At 46.7% G+C, this 19,929-nt stretch overlaps 1 protein-coding gene across 2 annotated transcripts in view; it reads left to right on the top strand.

Annotated features, from left to right (window-relative positions):
* Nucleotides 1-553: 553 nt before the first annotated feature.
* Nucleotides 554-19,929, top strand: part of Cmtr1 (cap methyltransferase 1) — a 42,132-nt gene continuing 22,756 nt past the window's right edge. For both annotated transcript variants that reach the window (XM_052164565.1, XM_052164566.1), the window contains exons 1-5: nt 554-691; nt 3,414-3,548; nt 12,945-13,096; nt 16,409-16,567; nt 19,414-19,506. In XM_052164565.1, the coding sequence (XP_052020525.1) occupies nt 3,419-3,548; nt 12,945-13,096; nt 16,409-16,567; nt 19,414-19,506 (534 nt within the window). In that variant the 5' untranslated portion in view covers nt 554-691; nt 3,414-3,418. The remainder of the gene's footprint in view (nt 692-3,413; nt 3,549-12,944; nt 13,097-16,408; nt 16,568-19,413; nt 19,507-19,929) is intronic.

A 19,929-nucleotide genomic window follows, 5' to 3' on the forward strand; every position in this document is an offset into this window, starting at 1 on the left:
CCATAAATTCCTATACCGTGTGATTGTAATTCTGACCTAACGGTTAACTGCCTGACCATTTAATTGCTATCTTTCTGCTTCTAAAAGAAAAAAAAGCAACGCTTGCTTGTTGCACATGTCTTGAGCTGCCTTTCTGTACATATCACAGTTGCAGTCCTTGTCTTTAAAATGTCGAACAAACTGGAGGTCCGAAGGTGCTTCCCGCTACTTTCTGGCTGAGACAGCCCAGCTAGCGGTAATAAATAATAAAGACTCCACATGATTTATTAAGACATCTTGGGAGTTTTTCCTCTTCAGGTAGTCCATAAGAAGATGAATAAACTGAGGTGAAGTATTGATTTCTCCTCCTTAGAGAGGGAGTAGACATGGGTTACTTTCGTAATGGCTTTTTCCCCCTCCCCAGTCTTTCGAGGTCGCCCTTCCGCGCAGGCGCCTCGGGTCCCGAGCCCTCAGCGACCTCGGCAGTTCCCAGGGGCCAAGCCTGAACCCAGCGGGGGCGGGGCTGGCGGGCTCGTGACGTTATCAAGCGGCGCCGCCCGCGGGGCGGGATCCGAGCGCGACCGCGCAGCTAGCCGGCCCTGAGAGGAAACGAAAGTGAGGGAGGAGGAGGTAGCAGGGCCAGGCTCCGCGGCGACAGTGGCGGCTTGATCCCTCGTCTCCGCTCGCCGGCAGCTCGCCCCATCCCCTCAGCGTGAGTGCCGGCGCGCGGCCCGGGGGGTGCGAGCGGGCGGGCGCGCGGGCGCAGCATCTCTCCCCTGTGGCGGCTTCTCCACTCTGCCCGCCTTCTGGTAGCCTCTCTCCGCTCCTGCCCCACTCTCCTCTCCCCAGCAACCTCCCGGAGCAGAGGTTTGCCGCTGCCGCTGGTCGCCGCGCACACAGTCTCACACCTGACGTTTCCAAACGAGAAGCTCGGCCGGGGAGATGGCGTTCCCTTCTTTCCCCTGTGCATATGGGGGTGGGGGGTAGCAGCGCTTAGAAGTGCCTGGTCACAGCGCGTCTGCCATTGTAGGTCACTCGATAGCCCTTTGGCCTTCCCCTTGCCGAGGAAATGAGAGGATTGGTTTGGATTCCCTGCGAGCCCCCAATCGAAGGCGCAGTGGTGGAGGGGACTTTCGTATCTGCCGCCTTGCCTCCTGTAAAGCTGTTTCCTGTTCTCACACCTGCCCCATCGCAACCATGACCCCCACCCCCCCACACACACCCCGCGACGACTTAAGAGTTAAAGATGCTTTTAACGTGCTGTGGCCAGACGAAGCTGCAGCGATGAGCTTTCCAATAGCTCGCCTGTGGGCTTTTTCGGGAGATCCATGATGTCAAGTGAAAATGTGGCTCCTCGGGCCTGGCTTTCTGTTGGCTCAGTCGCCTGGCCTTCCTGCTTTCCTCCGATGGGCGCTGCCAGTGTCACCTAAGAAATTGCCTCCTGAGGTTGGGATGATTGTACATTGGGACCACCGGTTCATCCTCGGGCTGGAAATATGGAAACGCATTTTGCTAGGTTTTAAGGGGAGGGATCGCAATATCCCTTCAAATTCTATTACTCCCTTGCCTCTACTGGGGATGCTCGTTCTCCCCCCTCCCAACGGCCCACCCACCCAGTCTTCAACAAATATTTTGAAATTAGTTGAACTGGTTCTAATTTTCTTTTTTTTTTTTTTTAAAAGATTTATTTGTAATATATGTATTATATGTAATTATATTAAATATATTAAAAGTATTGTATTATATGTAAGTACATTGTAGCTGCCTTTAGACACACCAGAAGAGGGCATCAGATCTCATTATGGATGGTTGTGAGCCACCATGTAGTTGCTGGGATTTGAACTCAGGACCTTCGGAAGAGAAGTCAGTGCTCTTAACCGCTGAGCCATCTCTCCAGCCCAGATCCAATTTTCATATGACAATATTGAGTAGTCAATTCACAGAGAAAAGAACATATGATCTTAAAACCATATGTCTGACTCAAGCGCTAGGGAAGTCCGTTCTTGTATCCCTGCGGCCCTATTCCCCAAAGATATCAGTGTACCTCCAACTTTAAGGGTTTTTTTTTTTCCTGAGTTCTCTGACTATACTACTTTTCCTGAAGATTTTTGTAATTACTTCATTCCTTCAATTTTTTTTAAAGATTTATTTATTTTTATTATATGTTAAGTACACTGTAGCTGTCTTCAGACACTCCAGAACAGGGAGTCAGATCTTGTTACCGATGGGTGTGAGCCACCTTGTGGTTGCTGGGATTTGAACTCAGGACCTTCGGAAGAGCAGTCGGAGCTCTTAACCACTGAGCCATCTCACCAGCCCCTCCTTCAATTTTTTTAAAGATTATTTTTTGACTAAATAGGCATGTGGGTGCCTGCATAGGCCAGAAGTGTCTGTTTCCCTGGAGCTAGAGTTGTGGGTTGTCCAGTGTGGGTGCTAGGAATTGAATTTAAGACATATACCTGTCTTCAGCTTCCTGTCCTTTTTTTTTTTTTTTTCTTTTTTGAAACTTGATGCTTCTCATAAACCAGCTCCTGGCCGTTCAGGGAAAGAAGCTTCCAGTTCGTCCATGTTTCCCTGTGCAGAGCTGGGCTGGGACCCAGGGCCTTGCATGCACAGGGCAAGGGGAAGGCTCCTCAGGAGAGCTACATCCTCAGGCCCTTGGTATTTTGCTGCAGGTTCTCTTCAGGTTTCCTCAGACTCTCAAGTGTTAAGACAGAGGCAGATGCCAAGCATACTCAGCTCTTCATTCCTTATTGTGGAGTTTTATTTGTATTCTTAAGAATTAATGTCAAAAAATATTTTTTAGAAGGAAAAAAATGTCGTTTGTATCCCATTACTACAGCCATCTGTTGTCTCTTTCACCCCTCTTAATTGTCACTCAGTACTTCTGTGCCTTATACTCTTTCTTATTTCAAAACAGTAAATAAGCCAAACTCTATCATTCTTTCCCCATATATAGTAATATTTTAATTCTGGCAAAAGGGAGGAGCACAAAATCATTCTCTGACTGTCCTTGGACATCCTGGTAGCTGTTACTTAGTAGGGTTCATAATTTGCTTCCAGTATACGTTGTTATGAGTAGCTAGTATTGTCTCCAAAGTTATAGAATAACAGGTACTCGAAGGCCTTTCCCTCTGTGCCTTGTTGAATTAATCTAACTTTTTGGTATCTGATCCCAATATGAGTGAGGTCTCTGAATCTGAGATCACCTTGTTTCCTAGGAAAACTAACCATTGTTACTGAAAAACAGAGCTTGGCTGGCCTCTGTCCTGGGCCTTTCTTGGAGGAGGAGGCTGCTCAAGTGCTAGCACTCGGAGATGTGTGCAGGGGTCACATCTCATCCAGCTGATGATGATGTTACCTTTGGGACCCTCACCTCATCCCCAGGGGTTCTAACCTAAAAGCTGACTGACTGACGGGATTTATGGTTACAGTTACAATGAAGAGAAGAACTGACCCAGAATGCACTGCACCCCTCAAGAAACAGAAACGAATTGGGGAGCTTGCCCGGCACCTCAGCTCCACATCTGATGAGGAACCTCTCTCCTCTGTCAATCACACAGCAAAAGGTACACTGGCCATCTGGTTGTTTGAATCCTTAGTGCTTGGACTGAGCAGAAAGTACTTCACTACTCCATGGGCAAAATTAGCACATTCGACAGAAAGATGGAAGCTATATAGACTCTTCCATTCTGCTGCTGTTCTACAGCTAAGAGTAGAGAAACTTGTTTAAAGTGGGGTGGTTCCAAAAGTGCTTTGATCTGTTCCTGGTCCTTCAGCAGGTGACCCTCTCGCTGCCTTAAATTGGGTAGAAGTGCTGAGCATTGAGTGCTGTGTTTTAAATAGCTATTAATAATTGGGGCGCTCCTCTGTAGAGGTGGGGTGCAGCTGCCTGGTCGGGCTCAGGTCCTTGCATACAGTTTTCTCAGTTCCTTCAACAGTTGGAATCAGAAATACCCCCGCTGTGGTGGAGTGTCTCTCTGCCTGCAGTTTATCTTCAGCTCAAAGATTTAGTGGAAAGATACTTTGCTTTGCCTGTTTTAACATTGTGTACATTGACAGTATCTGAATTCACCCCAACCAGACAATTAGAAGTTCATAGTAACTCTGTCTGTCTCTTTCCTTTCTCTCTCTCTCTCTCTCTCTCTCTCTCTCTCTCTTTCTTTTGTTGTTGGTTGGTTAGTTGGTTGGTTGGTTGGTTGATTGGAGATGGGTCTTCCTATGTGTCTCTGGCTGTCCCGGAACTCACTATGTGGACAAGACTGACCTTGAACTCACGGAGATCCACTGCCTCGGCCTCCTGAGTGCTGGGATTAAACATGTACAGCACTCGACTGAGCTTCCGTTCATTTCTGAGAGCTGCTCTGTGGAACGAACTCACGCATGCTGCAGTAGAACACTACTACGCATGCTACTGTAGAACAGTAGAACACTGTTCTCTCACACATCTGGAGAGTAGTGGTTTCAACCAGGTTGTCAGTGGGGCTGCATGCTCTCTAAGGCTCTTGGGAGGGACTCTTCTTCCCCCTCTTACTTACATACTGTCTGGTGGCTCACTGACAGCCCTTGGTACTGTGTATACTTGGTAGTACGTCTCTCTCTAGTTTCTGCCTCTGCCTTCCTGCATCTTGTTATTTAGGAGGATGTCAGTCACTGGATTGGGACTTCTGCCTCTTTAGTGCAGTCTTATTGAACTTGATTATATCTGCAGAGACTTTGTTTTCATATCAAAGTCCTCCCCAGTTTATAGGTGACAAGAATTTTGGAGGAGGAAGCTGTTTTCAACCCAGTATACTAGCTGACTTGCATTTTGCACATCCTGGGAGACTAGTGGTAAACTTTGAATGAAACTTTGTAACAGATTGTTTTTTGTCTGTTTGTTTGTTTTTTGATTTTGGTTTTATCGAGATAGGGTTTCTCTGTATAGCTCTGGCTGTCCTGGAACTCACTCTGTAGACCAGGCTGGCCTCAAACTCAGAAATCCGCCTGCCTCTGCCTCCCAGAGTGCTGGGATTACAGGCGTGCGCCACCACTGCCCAGCTAACAGATTGTTGACTAAAAGGATGGGATGCTTCCTTGGTAGGTCTGAGGAAGTAAAGTTCACTTTCTGGTGTAGGCTCATGGGAGGACAGTTCACATTAGCTGATCCAGGGAAGATGGCAGAGGTCTGACAGGCAGCTTGGGTGCAGCTGTGGTCTAGGCTGGACTGAGTCCCATGACCTTGTGTGTTGTGTGCCTTCAAGGGCTCAGTGATGATGAGCACCGCCACATCTTCTGGTTCCTGGCTGGATGGGAGGCTGACCCTGGAGACATCACTGGAGGTGGTGAGCCTGAGACAAGCCTGAGCAATGTTGTGGGACCTGCCAGAAACAACTGTAAAAGACATCTGAGTGGACTTCAGGGTGGAAGAGAAGTCTGTATGTGACCAGGGCCACTAAATGAAAAGGAAAATAAAGCCTGTGCTGGTGCGCAGGTGCTCTTGGCTGTGGAAAGGCCTGTGAGGGACAAGGGCGAGTGTGTCTAGGGAGTAAATGTCTAGTGCAAAGTGGATCTTTGGACATGTCCTGCCAGTGACATTTTTGAAAAGGCAAGAGGACAGGTCCCAGGTAAGCATATATAGTTGAGGCTTCTTTAAGGACCCTAGTCTGATTGATATTTTAAACTTCTTTTTGTTTGTTTGTTTTATTTTTGTCAAAACAGGGTTTCTCTGTATAGTCCTGGCTGTCCTAGAACTCACTCTGCAGACCAGGCTGGCCTCGAACTCCCAGAGATCCGCTTGCTTCTGCCTCAAAAATGCTGGGATCAAAGGTGTCATGCCCTGCTGACATTTTAAACTTTTAAAAACGTGACTGTGAAGTGTGATTACCAGCCTGGCACAATCTGTTCATTTTACAAAATAGCTTTAACCTTTTCTGGAGGTAGCTTCATGACTCAATTAGCATTGACTGTGGCTGTTGTGTGTAAGGAGTGGAGATTTGGAGCTGGCCAGTTTCTTATGTGTCTGACAGTAGACCAGGTGGTTTCTTTCAGTTGCAGAAAGCAAGGCAGGAGGCAGAGGCAAACTCTCTGGTACATACTTCCATAGGAAGAGGGCAGCCTCACAGGGACACGAAAACAGGACAAGAGTCAACCTGACCACTCAGTGGTTCCTGGTTGCTCTTCCGTGACTGGCCGTGGAGCAAATGATTAGTATGTAGTTATTTCACAGGATTGAGAAAAGGTCATAGTGTCAGCTTCCTAAGAACCTTGAAATGTCTGATGTCTTTACTTTGCCCATCCCTTCCCCACCTTGTTGACTGTTTTCCTCCTAGGAGTGTCCTGGACAGTGTGCTTGGACAAGTTCGCCATCTTGTCAGAAGCTCTGTCTCCCGAGTTGCGTGTGCAGCTTTCCTCTCCGAGTTGTTAAATTCTAGCAGGGTGCTTCCACTTGCTCCAGCCGCCTCTACCTGCACACACTGTTCAGCTGGATGACTGAGAAATGCCCTGTGGGGACAGTCAGAAAACAGAAGAATAGTAGTGACTTCCTGTCTGCACCTGTGTCTTCTCCCTGTGGTTGATTGATGTGATGTGATTAGCAGAAGAGTCAATCAGTTTGTTTGTCTTCCATTACTCACAAGGTAGATGCATCGCCAAGTCGGCGGCTTGATCCTTATCCAGGGTAAAGAAGGAAGGGTGCTAATCATGGGCACCTTGGCATCATGTGCCTCCAGGGATTCTCAGGGGAGTTTGAAAGCATTTTTGTGTGTAAATAAACTCAAAGGAACTTAGAGTCTAATAACCTTTTTGAAATAAAAAGAGGTAGATGAGGATGTTTTGTTCTCATTAGTTGTTTCTTCAGGAAAACTGGTCGAGATCCTAGGACAATTCCCTTTTCTTTTTAGCTGTGCGTTGTAGTGTGGGTTCAGGATCCTCTTGTGGCAGGTTGGTTCAGAAGTTGCAAAGCTCCTTTACCACATTAAAAGCACCTTCCCCTCCATCAGGTTTAATTCTTCCCTAAATAGGGTTTTGCCCTGAGACACCATTGCTTTCCTGTCAGTCCAGATTCATGACCTTAATCTAAACCTCCCTTCAGTATCTGCTTCAGTTGTTCTACTGAGTTACCGTTTGCTTGCTGTGAGGGAGAGATGGCATCTTTAAGCAGGAATGGGTGTATTCCCCAGCAGTCGTTAGGTAGGATGTGCTGTTTATTAAGATTCATAATTTATTCTGTATGCGCGCTGCTCACCTTGGCCACGCTCGGCTGGAGCGCTCTCCTGCGGCGTCCCTTTAATTTTTAGCTTTGGCAGCCTTGTCCTACGGTTCTGTTGTCATGTGCACAATTTTGCCAATAGTTGGGAAACCTGTTCCTTTATAAAGTCAGCCTTTAAAGTGACTCAGGCAGGATTCTTATCAGGGAGGGCAGAAATCCTAAATGAAAAGCTTAAGTAACACATTGGGCATCCTGATAGGTCTTAGAAGGGACGCTCCTTGGGATGTAAAAAGTGATGTCACCAGCTCTGGCAGGCTCTTTTTTTTTGGTTTTTTGGAATTCTGGATTTGTTTTTTTTTTTTTTTTTTTCAAGACAGGGTTTCTCTGTATAGCCCTGGCTGTCCTGGAACTCACTCTGTAGACCATGCTGGCCTCGAACTCAGAAATCCGCCTGCCTCTGCCTCCCTGAGTGCTGGGATTGCAGGCATGCGCCACCACTGCCCGGCTCTGGCAAGTTCTTAATGAAACTAATGATTTCGATAGACTGGCCTTCTTAGTCCTGTTACTGTAGATCCTCATTACTAAATTCTCTCTGTTCACTACATTCTTCCTGGTCTTAAGATACGAAGCTAGCCCTTCAGGTCTCCTGTGGCCATGACAGTTCTCTAACGCCTCTGAAAGGAGTGGTCCCTGAGGCTGGGGGATCAAAATAAGTAGTGGCCGCTGCAGCCTTTGGACATTAGGAGCAATCTAGGAAATGTTCTCCTAAGTCATGTCAAGCGAGGAGCTGACCTTATGTGCATGAATAAGAGGGAGATCAAGCTTATTAGCCTTTTCATAGCTTTCTTTGTCTCACAAGGAATTACGGGACTTTTAGCTGCCAGTGTCCTCTCTCTGAGTCTGATGTATGGTGGCCACGCCATTTTAGAGCATGGCTGGAGGTGTGCAGTGCAAAGATCTCTGAGCCATTCTCAGGCAGGAGTTTAGTACCTAGTGCAGCACCGACTTGCCTAATACGTTTTCCACCCAAATATGACTTTTCCTGTCTTTTTTTTTTCCCAAAGATTTTATGAAAGGAAAAGAAAAGATGACTTTCTCTTGGGGAACTAAGGCTGTCAAGAACCCTGTACATCTGGGAGTGAGATGTGTAGACAGCACTGTCTGTCACTGTTGGGTTCTCAGAAAGGCTAACAACTGTATAACTGCTCACAGCTGGATGCTCCCTTGAGCTGGGTGGAAGGACACAGGGATTTTATCTAGGCTTCTAATGTTTTCGGGGGTCTGATGTTGTGTGTGTCCACAAGGCTAGAAAAAGGATTAAGAGCTGCGTTAACATTGCAGATTCTAAGGAGCCCTGTAGCAGTCAACTTTTCCAGAGGTGCCGTGGGGCATGCTCCCCATCCTGCCCTCCGTGCTGAGCACTGCCCCCTAGAGGAGTGGAGGCAGCTGAGAAGGGAGCCTGCCCCTTGACGCAGCCCTCCTCAGCACTGGGGGCTCTGCTGCAGGCTCTCATCCGTGTGGCGGGGATGGATTACAGCCCAGGGAGCCTAGAACCTCTCAGGAGACCTTGCTCTCTCTCGGAGCCGCCTGGCAGTGAGTCCTCTGAAAAGGAACCAATCTCTCCTCAGAGCTTGGAATGGTAATCCTTTAGAGCCACGCAGGCTTTTTTCTCCCTAATTTTTGCAGGACAGTATAAAATGAAAAATATGTATCGCCTCACCTCTGTTTCCATGGTTACTTATTGTTAATGTTCTGGCTCTCTCTCCTGAGTAGCACTCTCTGCCACTGTGACTTGTGCTACATTGGTAGATATAAGCAAGATACTGCCTGATTAAGAAAATTTGGCAGCCATCTTAATAGGAAAGGGCAGATTTCATGGCTCATAAACTAAAATTTTTCCTTATTGTAGGGTCGGTATAGAAAACACAGTTGTATATTTTGAATGTTGTGGGTTTTTTTTTTTTTTTTTTTTTGGTCCATGCATTTCTATGAGAAATTTTTATGAGAGATTTCTCATAGAATAGGTTCTGAAACAAAAGAGTTGTCTGATGTAGACAAGCAATATCTTGCTTTTTAAAAAAGCACTTAGGATTCAATCCAGACCCTTGTATGTGGTAAGCAATGCTCTAACACTGCGCTATATTAGCTGCCCCAGTTGTCTGATACAATAAAAAATATCAGCATTGTGCACTCTAATATCTCTTGTTTCCTCTAGGGTTTCCCTTTCCCCACTTAAGACAGGGTTTTTCTGTGTAGTCCTGGCTGTTCTGGAACTTGATCTGTAGACCAGGCTAGCCTTGAGCGCAAGAGACCCGCCTTCCTGCCTCCTGAGTGCTGGGATTAAAGTCATGGACCACTACTACCTTGTGGGTCTAGCTTTTTCAATTAAATTCCTTTGTAATTATTTTTACACTTATTTTTATTTTTATTTTTTTGTTGTGTGGTGGTGTATTAGTTGGGAGCTTGCATAAGTGGCACTTGGAGGACAAAGGACAGTCAGTGGGCGTTGGTCCTCCCCTCCAGCTGGTGTTTTAGTGTTAGGATTCAGACCCTTAGGCTCCATGGCAAACACCTCTACTTGTTGAGCCGTCTTCTTGATCTCTGATGTGTTTCTCCTATTTCAGATGTGTGGTGCTGAGGTTGGGGTTAGGCATGGTCTGAGGAAGGCCAGGTTCTTTGTACGGTGCATTCTGTCCTTGGCTTTTGAGGCTTGCACACCTGGCATTTCTTGTATCAGGAAATAACTTGAGGCATATTGTCTTAGTTATGGTTTTACTGCTGTGCACAGACACTACAGCCAAGGCTACTCTTATAAGGACAACATTTAACCCGGGGCTGGCTTACAGGTTCAGAGGTTCAGTCCATTATCAAGGCAGGAACATGGCAGCATCCAGGCAGGCATGGGGCAGGAGGAACTGAGAGTTTTACGTCTTCATCTGATGGCTGCCGGCAGAATACTCACTTCAGGCAGCTTGGATGAGGGGTATTAAAGCCCACACCCACAGTGACATACCTACTCCAGCAAGGCCACGCCCACCCAACAAGGCCACACCCACCCCAACAAGGCCACGCCCATCCCAACAAGGCCACACCTCCTATTGGTGGTACTCCCTGGCCCAAGCTTACAAGCCATCACACATACACTTAGTCGGGCCTCAGAAAAGGCAATAGCTGGCTGATTTAAGTCTTTTCTAGTAAACGAAGCCTCACTTTGAGTGTTGGAGACACAGTGTGGCTGGGGCAGAGTTCCTGTTCTTTATGAGTAATCCTGACTCTTGCATAGCATGTGGCAAGTAAGTGGCTTTAACTCGCACGATGGGTGCCCTGCTGGTGGTGGGATGACTTAGTACTAGACCCAGTGGACAGAGCTGAGTAGGATGGTGGGGAAGACGCAGGTGGGAGTCACAGCTGCAAAGGGTGAGAATTGGTAAGCTTGAGAATTGTGACGTAAGCTTCACGGTGTAGTCTGAGTAGTGACTGCCTTGGTTCAGCACAGGGCTGTGTAATGGAGCCTTCGCTCTGTCCTGGGACTTCCCACAGCACCAGTGCCCGCCTACCCTCCTAGGGAGACAGGCTCTCCAGATGCAGCTCAGGCTCAGCCTGAATCGGAGATGTTCTTACCTTCACCTGCAGGGTGTTGGTTGGGTTCAAGGGCTCATGCCACCATGCCTAGCTTTGGCTCAGCAACCTTCATTTTCCTCAAGGTATGTGGTTCTTATACATTTACAAGGTATAAGAAGATAAGGGCGGGGCAGATTGCTTGGGCGGCTCTCCGACACCTTGTCTGGACACTGAGAGCCCTGCACTCATATGTGTGTGTTTTTTTGTTTTCTTTGGAGCAAGGGTTTCTCTGTAGCCCTGACTGTACTAGGAACTCTGTAGACCAGGCTGGCCTCGAACTCAGAGGTCTGCCTGAGTTGCTTTTGGTCACAGTATCCCAGCAGCAGAAAAGCAAACTAGAACAGAACTTGCTGTAACTGACCTGACCATGTTGTTTTGGGGGAGGATTGAGGGAGGAGTTTGGAGCACTGGGCAGAAACGCTACTGAGTGTTGCGCTTATTGAGCTGTATGAGAACTTGGAAGATAATGCCGAGAGCTGTGCCGATGCGACGCGGTGGAGTCGGTGGAGTCCGGCTTGGGACACTCCAGAGGGAAGAAACTTACACATTGTCAAAGCCAAAATGAACAGTTTCTTCCATGTGCTTCTGTTGTTGTTGTTGTTGTTCTCGGTTTTCCATTTATGTGCATTCATATTTTGCTTGTGAGCTGCCATGTGGGTGCTGGGGTTTGAACCTGGGTCCTCTCGAAGAGCAGTCATTGCCCTTGATCACTGAACCATCTCTCTAGCCCATAGTCCTGGTTTTAAAGAGCAGCAGAGACTTGGCACTTATGAGAGGCCAGGAGAGGCTGTTGGATACCCCAGGACAGTGGGATGGCTCCCAAGGTCAGAAGCAGCTGTGGTCCTGGTCTCTGACACACACTGCATGTGCTGTGAATGGCAGAGCTAGAGAAATAGAGTCGTCTAGGCCCTTTGGAACCCAGAGGATTGTGAGCGGGTCCCACAGTAAAGGTGTAGGGTTTTGTTTATTTTTATTTGGAGACAGGTTTTCTCTGTGTAGCCCTGACTGCCCTGGAACCAGCTCTGTAGCTAGCCTCAGCCTCTTGAGTGCAGGGATCAGAGGCATGTGCCACCAATCTGGGCCTGAAATGAAGTTATTTATTTTTTTAAATCATTTATTTATTTATGTAATATGAGTACGCTGTAGCTATCTTCAGACACACCAGAAGAGGGCGTCAGATCCCATTATAGATGGTCGTGAGTCCCCATGTGGTTGCTGGAAATTGAACTCAGGACCTCTGGAAGAGCAGTCAGTGCTCTTAACTGCTAATCCAGCCCCAAGACTGAACTTTTAAAGTTAGGATCAAAAGTTAGGATCATCTGGAAAGAAAGAACCCCAGCTGAGAAAACATCTCCATCACACTGGCCTGTAGGACATTTTCTTGATTAATGGTTAATGTTGGAGGATCCAGCCCAGTTTAAGTGATGCTATCACTGGGCAAGTAGTCTCTTCCTGTGGCCAGCTTCAGTAAAGACCTCCTCTCTTGTCTCTTAAGTTTGAAGGACTGCGAATGCAAAGAGAACTAACTAGGAGGTTAAGCAATCAGAATTGAGACATTTGGGCTGGAAAGATGGCTCAGCAGGTAGAGGTGCTTCCTGCCAAGTCTGAAGACTTGAATCCAATCTCAGAACCTACTCAAAAGAAAGAAAGAACCAACTCCCACAAGTTTCTCTCTGACTCCACACAGAGTCAGTGGATCTCCAGGAACTTACGCAAACAAACAGACTGATAAGTTGAATAAAAACAAAAAGGTAATTTTTAAAAAGAAACAGATGTTAATTACTGAACATTACTGGAAAACACCAGCACCTTCACTGTACCTATTACAGTTGATAGCATGCTTTCTTCTATATTGTTTAGTTTTTAAGCAGCCTGATGAGGCAGGTTTTATCATCTTAGTTTCATAGTAGATAGAACTGGAAGTGAGGTAAGGAAATAACACACTCTTACTTTGTGTGCATTCTTGCCCTGTGGCATGGTTCACATCATCAGGTACGTTGGTGACAAGCACGTATACAGGGCAAGAGTAGACAAGCCACTATGTGACCTCCATCGAATGCAGGACCCACGCTAGACAGAGGCTGAATGAGTGGTGTGTGGGTGTGTGAGGCAGTCCTGTGATCTGGACCCACCTAACGCTTCTCTTCTTTTCCAGCATCTACTACAAGCCTCAGTGGATCTGACAGTGAGCCGGAGGGGAAGCAGCCCTGCTCTGATGGTTTCAAAGATGCCTTCAAAGCAGATTCCCTTGTGGAGGGAACATCTTCTCGATATTCCATGTATAACAGTGTCTCCCAGAAGCTTATGGTATGTTGTTGCTTAGAATGGATTTCTAAAGCTGCCCAGAAGAGGGAGAGAAGGAGGGCCAGGGTGTACTGGTGTTGGGGGTGGGGCACAAATTAGCACAGGATATAGGTTGTGAGTATTTTTTCTCTTTCTGGTTGTTATTTTTAATTTATTTTAGTTTTTCAAGACAGAGTTTCTTTGTGTAGCTCTGCCTATTCTGGAACTAACTCTCTCTGTAGACCAGGCTGGCTTCAAACTCACAAAAATCTGTCTGCCTCTGCCTCCTAAATACTGGGATTAAAGGTGTGTCCACGACCACCCAGTATTTGACTGTTGAAATTTAGTAGAGAAAGATCAGCCTCTTCTCAGTAGACATGTCTGGCATGTTGGAATCATCCATGAACAGTGTCAGTATGTGCTGTCCTGTAGAACTGGGCCACAGGTCAGTGTCCTCACTGACTCATGACCATCATAAGTATGTGTGGCTCTGCTTTGCTGGACTGGGTGCATGTCAGCAGCTACGGAGGCTTCATGCTGCCTTTGCTCTATGAAGGAAAGGACTTGGTGTTTGTGATTTCGAGGTGCTGAAAAGCAGGCAGGCAGCACAGCCTCTTTCCATGTAGGCCCAACTCTCTTTCTCAGCTTTCGTGCCCACTCACAGGTACCCAGGTGAGAAGGGAAAGCACGCACTTTCCTCAATAGTGTAGTGGCTGTATAAAGTTTAGTATAAAGTTTAGTAGTGTAGTGGCTGTATACAGTTTAATATACAGTTCAGTAGTGTAGTGGCTGTATACAATTTAGTATAAAGTTCAGTAGTGTAGTGGCTGTATACAGTTTAGTATAAAGTTCAGTAGAGTAGTGGCTGTATACAGTTTAGTATAAAGTTCAGTAATGTAGTGGCTGTATACAGTTTAGTATACAGTTCAGTAGTGTAGTGGCTGTATACAGTTTAGTATAAAGTTCAGTAGAGTAGTGGCTGTATACAGTTTAGTATAAAGTTCAGTAGTGTAGTGGCTGTATACAGTTTAGTATAAAGTTCAGTAGTGTAGTGGCTGTATACAGTTTGGTATAAAGTTCAGTAGTGTAGTGGCTGTATACAGTTTAGTATAAAGTTCAGTAATGTAGTGGCTGTATACAGTTTAGTATAAAGTTCAGTAGTGTAGTGGCTGTATACAGTTTAGTATAAAGTTCAGTAGAGTAGTGGCTGTATACAGTTTAGTATAAAGTTGAGTACTGTAGTGGCTGTATAAAGTTTAGTATAAAGTCCAGTAGAGTAGTGGCTGTATACAATTTAGTATAAAGTTCAGTAGAGTAGTGGCTGTATACAGTTTAGTATAAGGTTCAGTAGTGTAGTGGCTGTATACAGTTTAGTATACAGTTCAGTAGTGTAGTGGCTGTATACAGTTTAGTATACAGTTCAGTAGTGTAGTGGCTGTATACAGTTTAGTATACAGTTCAGTAGTGTAGTGGCTGTATACAGTTTAGTATAAAGTTCAGTAGAGTAGTGGCTGTATACAGTTTAGTATACAGTTCAGTAGTGTAGTGGCTGTATACAGTTTAGTATAAAGTTCAGTAGTGTAGTGGCTGTATACAGTTTGGTATAAAGTTCAGTAGTGTAGTGGCTGTATACAGTTTAGTATAAAGTTCAGTAGTGTAGTGGCTGTATACAGTTTAGTATAAAGTTCAGTAGAGTAGTGGCTGTATACAGTTTGGTATAAAGTTCAGTAGTGTAGTGGCTGTATACAGTTTAGTATAAAGTTCAGTAGTGTAGTGGCTGTATACAGTTTAGTATAAAGTTCAGTAGTGTAGTGGCTGTATACAGTTTAGTATAAAGTTCAGTAGTGTAGTGGCTGTATACAGTTTAGTATAAAGTTCAGTAGTGTAGTGGCTGTATACAGTTTAGTATACAGTTCAGTAGTGTAGTGGCTGTATACAGTTTAGTATAAAGTTCAGTAGTGTAGTGGCTGTATAAAGTTTAGTATAAAGTTCAGTAGAGTAGTGGCTGTATACAGTTTGGTATAAAGTTCAGTAGTGTAGTGGCTGTATACAGTTTGGTATAAAGTTCAGTAGTGTAGTGGCTGTATACAGTTTGGTATAAAGTTCAGTAGTATAGTGGCTGTATACAATTTAGTATAAAGTTCAGTAGTGTAGTGGCTGTATACAGTTTAGTATACAGTTAAGTAGTATAGTGGCTGTATACAATTTAGTATAAAGTTAAGTACTGTAGTGGCTGTATAAAGTTTAGTATAAAGTCCAGTAGAGTAGTGGCTGTATACAATTTAGTATAAAGTTCAGTAGTGTAGTGGCTGTATACAGTTTGGTATAAAGTTCAGTAGTGTAGTGGCTGTATACAGTTTAGTATAAAGTTCAGTAGTGTAGTGGCTGTATACAGTTTAGTATACAGTTCAGTAGTGTAGTGGCTGTATACAGTTTAGTATACAGTTCAGTAGTGTAGTGGCTGTATACAGTTTAGAGACGCCCACGGTTGCCTCTGTCCAGCTTCAGCAATGCCATGGTGGCCTCCTGTGATTCTGTTGGATTAGATTGGAGGGAGGCGTGCCCTGCTGAAGACATAGGCCAGGTTCTACTCAAAGCTTGCAGTCTTTGGGTAGGTGGAGCATGGGAAAGCTCAGGATGAGACCCTGGCAAAGGGTTGTGGCTGCTGCAGAGTTTGCTTGTTCCTAAGCTTCAGTAGCAGCTCTCAAACAGAATGGAGGCCTTGAAGTGCCTCAGCTGGATAAGACTTGTGAGATTTGGCTTCCTGGTCATTGAGGTCTTACCTTTGTCTAGTAGCTCTGGGGTCTAGCGTGCACATATTTATGCCTTTAAAATGCCTTTAAAAAGGTATTTCTATGTCAGGACCACCACGTGTCCTCCCTCTCTGTTTAACATGAAGTGAACTTTCACAGCACTCTCCTGACTGACGGTTCCTGTGAGCCCTCAGTGTCCTAGCCTGATTGCCACTTGTCTGGGCAAAGGGTAAGGCAGAACTTCCTGCTGAAGCTGCTGTGTCCTAAATTAGGTTCTCTTCAGCTTTGCTTTGGATTTCCTGTTCATTCACTTAGTCAGACAGAATGGCTGCAAATGTCCAGTGAGCTTCATTAAGTATTCTTGGTGCTTTTCATTTCAGCACTACAGTGACTTATCTAGCCTGGGGCTGCCTAGACTGTCACCTGCAGAGCAGACACTGACCCACAGTGAGTTAGGCTAACAGGCAGACCGTAGGCCTCAGTCATTGCTATTTCTCAGGGCTTGTCACTGTGTGTGGCCTGTGATAGAGACTAGATGAATGTCTGTTGACTGAATTAACTGTGCTTTGTTCTTCTTTTTCAGGCCAAGATGGGCTTCAGGGAAGGCGAGGGATTGGGCAAATACAGCCAGGGTCGGAAGGACATCGTGGAGACCTCCAGTCAGAAAGGTCGTCGTGGTTTGGGTCTGACACTGAAGGGGTTCGATCAGGAGCTGAATGTGGACTGGCGAGACGAGCCGGAGGTAACTGGTGAGGGTGGGAAGGAAACTGGAAAGCTGCTGGAGTTCTGGAATGGGTGGCTCTCTGAAACCGAGTTTAACAAATTAGAATCCTGGGAGGCAGTTTGAGTAGGGTGGTTAGAGAGACTCAAAATTAGCATCTTATGTCAGCTTAACACCAGCTAGAGTTATTTAGAAGAGAGAGAAAATGTCCCCAGCAGATTAGGCAAATCTCTGGTGCATTATGGGATAGGTGGGGAAGGCCCAGCTCAGTCTGGGGGATGCCATCCCTGGGCTGGTCCTGCGTGCTCTAAGAACACAGGCAGTACCCAGGCAACAATGGTGGTGCACGCCTTTAATCCCAGCACTTGGGACGGAGAGGCAGGCCATCTGTGAGTTTAAGGACTGCCTGGTCTACAGTGTGAGTTGCAGTATAGCCAGGGCTATACAGAGAAATCCTGTCTCAAACAAACAAACAAACAAACAAACAAACAGAAAGACTGAGTAGGCAGCCCCCCTCCCCGACCTCTACATCAGCTCTGCCTCCAGGTTCCTGCCTGTGTGAGGTAGAACTTCTTTCTTAGGTGCACTGTGGCCATGGTGCTTCATCACAGCAGTGGAAACCCTAGCAGAGACAGAGAAGAACCCTGGGGGCAGTGTGCAGAGGCAGCGTGCTCTGCTTTCTAGGACTAAGGCTCGTAGACAGTGTGGTCCAGGGAGCCTGGCTGCAGAGCCCTTTCCAGTCTCTTTCCAGTGGACTGTTCCTCATAGGCCTCACAGGCTGGGGAGCTCTCTGCTAGGAGGGCTGGGCAGGCAGCTGAGCACCCCTCCCCCTCCTGTGCAGGACAGGGTAGGAGCCTCTGAGATGCTGTCCTCACAGGCTTGTCAGCCAGGTCCTGAGCAGATGTTTGCTTGTGTGCTGTTCTCCTGTGTGCAGGCGGGCGGGCGCCTCAATTGTTTATTACTTGATTGTATTTGTCAGACAGAGAAACTTCTGCAGGGTTGAGAATCAAACTTCAGATCTTACACATTCCAGGAAAGCACTGATCACCAAGCCCTATGTCCAGGCCAAAGAGCGACTTTTCCTTTGTTATGCACAGATAGTGTTGACGTTGTACCATTTCTACCTTATTCCTCAAGGGTTTGAAGTGTCAAGGGATGATAAAAGCACCTGAGGAGAACAGTAATCTGAGCACGGCAGGGTTGAGGTCAGGGAACAGCACGGTCGTCCGACCACAGCATGGTGGCTGTAGTTAGGCAGCAGTGGCTCTGAATGCCTGGACACTGCTGCGGTGCTGGCCTCTGACATCTCAGGGAAGGGAGGCCAGTGAGCTGTGTATGGAGAAAATGGACTGAGGTTCTCTCCGAATCTGATGAGCCCTGACCTAACAGCCTCATGGTGGGCCCGCGCTGTTGCCTCCTAGCTATGGGTGCGACTGTATGGAATTGGGTAAAGATTTATAGTTGTGGCTTCATGCCTTTGTGGCCTTAGAAAGACTGAGTGTTTTCCTCATCTTCATTTGTGTGGAACAAGTAAGTAGTGGCTCTGATCCTTTCATGGGACAGAGCGTGAATACACTTTGTTAAATTTGAAGAATGAAAGTCGATTGTAAAAATGGCTTTTTAAGGAGATAGGCTATTAAAAAAACCCTTTTTTGTGGTGAGGCTATCGAAGTTGCCATTGACCATAATTCACTCTTCTCAGACAGAAGCTGTCAGTAAAGAAAGAAGGCCTTGGCTGCGCTGTTGGTAGCCTCTTCCTTAAGGCAAAGGAGGCTGCACAGTGGGACACACGGACAGTGCTCAGGGGCTCCTGGAGCCCACATGTTCAAGGTTTGACATCTCAGGCAAAGCCACCCCTGAGCAGTCTTAGTGTACAGACTCCATGGGAGGTTGGCTCTGCTTTTACTCAATAGGATGTCCAATGTGTGTTTGGGTTTCTTGTCATATACAGCATAGAGTTTGCATTTGTGCTTAAAGGTGTGGATTTGACCGGGCGAAGAAACCATACCTCACTACCAGATCCATGCATAAAGGCTGCGGTGATTTTCCTTTTTAGCTTTTCTGTCTTGATAGTGGTTGCCTTGCCCCAAAATCTTGCATTGTGATGCCATTTTATGCCTTTCAGAGCATGTAATATTACCTTTAATCTCATTGCCTCAGTTGTCAGTGGTAGCTCTTGCCTGTGAAGCAGTCTGCTCAGCTGCACTCAGGATAGCCACTGGGGTAGGGTCCTCAGCGTTCTAGTCCTGGGCTCACTGGACAGTGATTCAGAGGGAAACTGACCTCTGACCAGCCTCAACTGTGTGCTGTAAGGGCCTCGCTCTTGAGAAGCTCTGTAAGCTGGGTCAGAACCCTGCTCAGGTCAGTGCAGGAAAGTACTTGAAAAGTGAAGAGCAAGCGGCCATTAGAGATGATCTGCTCTCCTGGAAGTGGGGCGGGGAGACAGTCTGCTGGTTTCTGGGCTATTTTGTGAACAGAACTGAAAGGCTTTAGGACGGTTGTATTTATGTGACAGTGCCTAGTATTTCTCTGTCCTCAGTCTCTTATTAAACACCTTCAGCCAAGGACTCTTATTGCTTTCTGCAGTTGAGTGTTTACACACAACAGGCAGTCGTCAAGCAACACTGAAGCAGATGAGAGAAACCCTGATCCAGAACCGTCCTAAAGGGTTGAAGCAGAGTGGGAGCTGAGCTTCAGGATTCCGGCTACCATTTCCCCTGTCTAACCACTTGCATTTCACACCACCTGCTTAGACCCTTCCTGGCCTGTCTGAGTCCCTCTGCATTGCTTTGGGGAACCCTGCTGAGTTTGGCAGAACCCTAACGGCCTAGCTCATCTGACTAGTCTGCCTCTTTTTTTGTTTTTAGCCCAATGCCTGTGAGCAGGTGTCATGGTTTCCAGAATGTACCACTGAGATTCCTGACTCCCGGGAAATGAGTGACTGGATGGTCGTGGGAAAGGTAGGCTCTCTGGAAAGTGTATGTCTCTGCCTTTGCCCTTCTTTCCCTTTTGTCTGCTGCGTGCTTACTGCAGTTTTAGAGACCTGTGGAGGTGGTGTCATGGCTGTGCCCCAGGAGGTGTGGCATGAAACCCAGAAAGTAGAGACAGTTCCCCTTGCCTCCCCTCCGTGGGTGCCTTTGGAGTCACTTGGGTTGTGTCTGTGCAGCCTCTGCTCACCGCTAGGCCCTGTTCGGGGAGGAAAGGACAGCGTTCTGTCCTCAGAGTGACAGGGGCACTGTCAGCAAAGGCACTGTTTACTGACTGTCATTCTAGAAGACTGAGAGTGAGGTGAGCGGGCGCCACTCAGACTCGGGGGAGGGTGACTCAGGAGTGCCCCAGGGTCACAGCTGCCTTCACGACTACCTGATCTCAGTGGGCTTTTC

The sequence above is a fragment of the Apodemus sylvaticus genome, chromosome 19, assembly GCF_947179515.1.
Source record: "Apodemus sylvaticus chromosome 19, mApoSyl1.1, whole genome shotgun sequence".
Lineage (NCBI taxonomy): Eukaryota > Metazoa > Chordata > Mammalia > Rodentia > Muridae > Apodemus > Apodemus sylvaticus.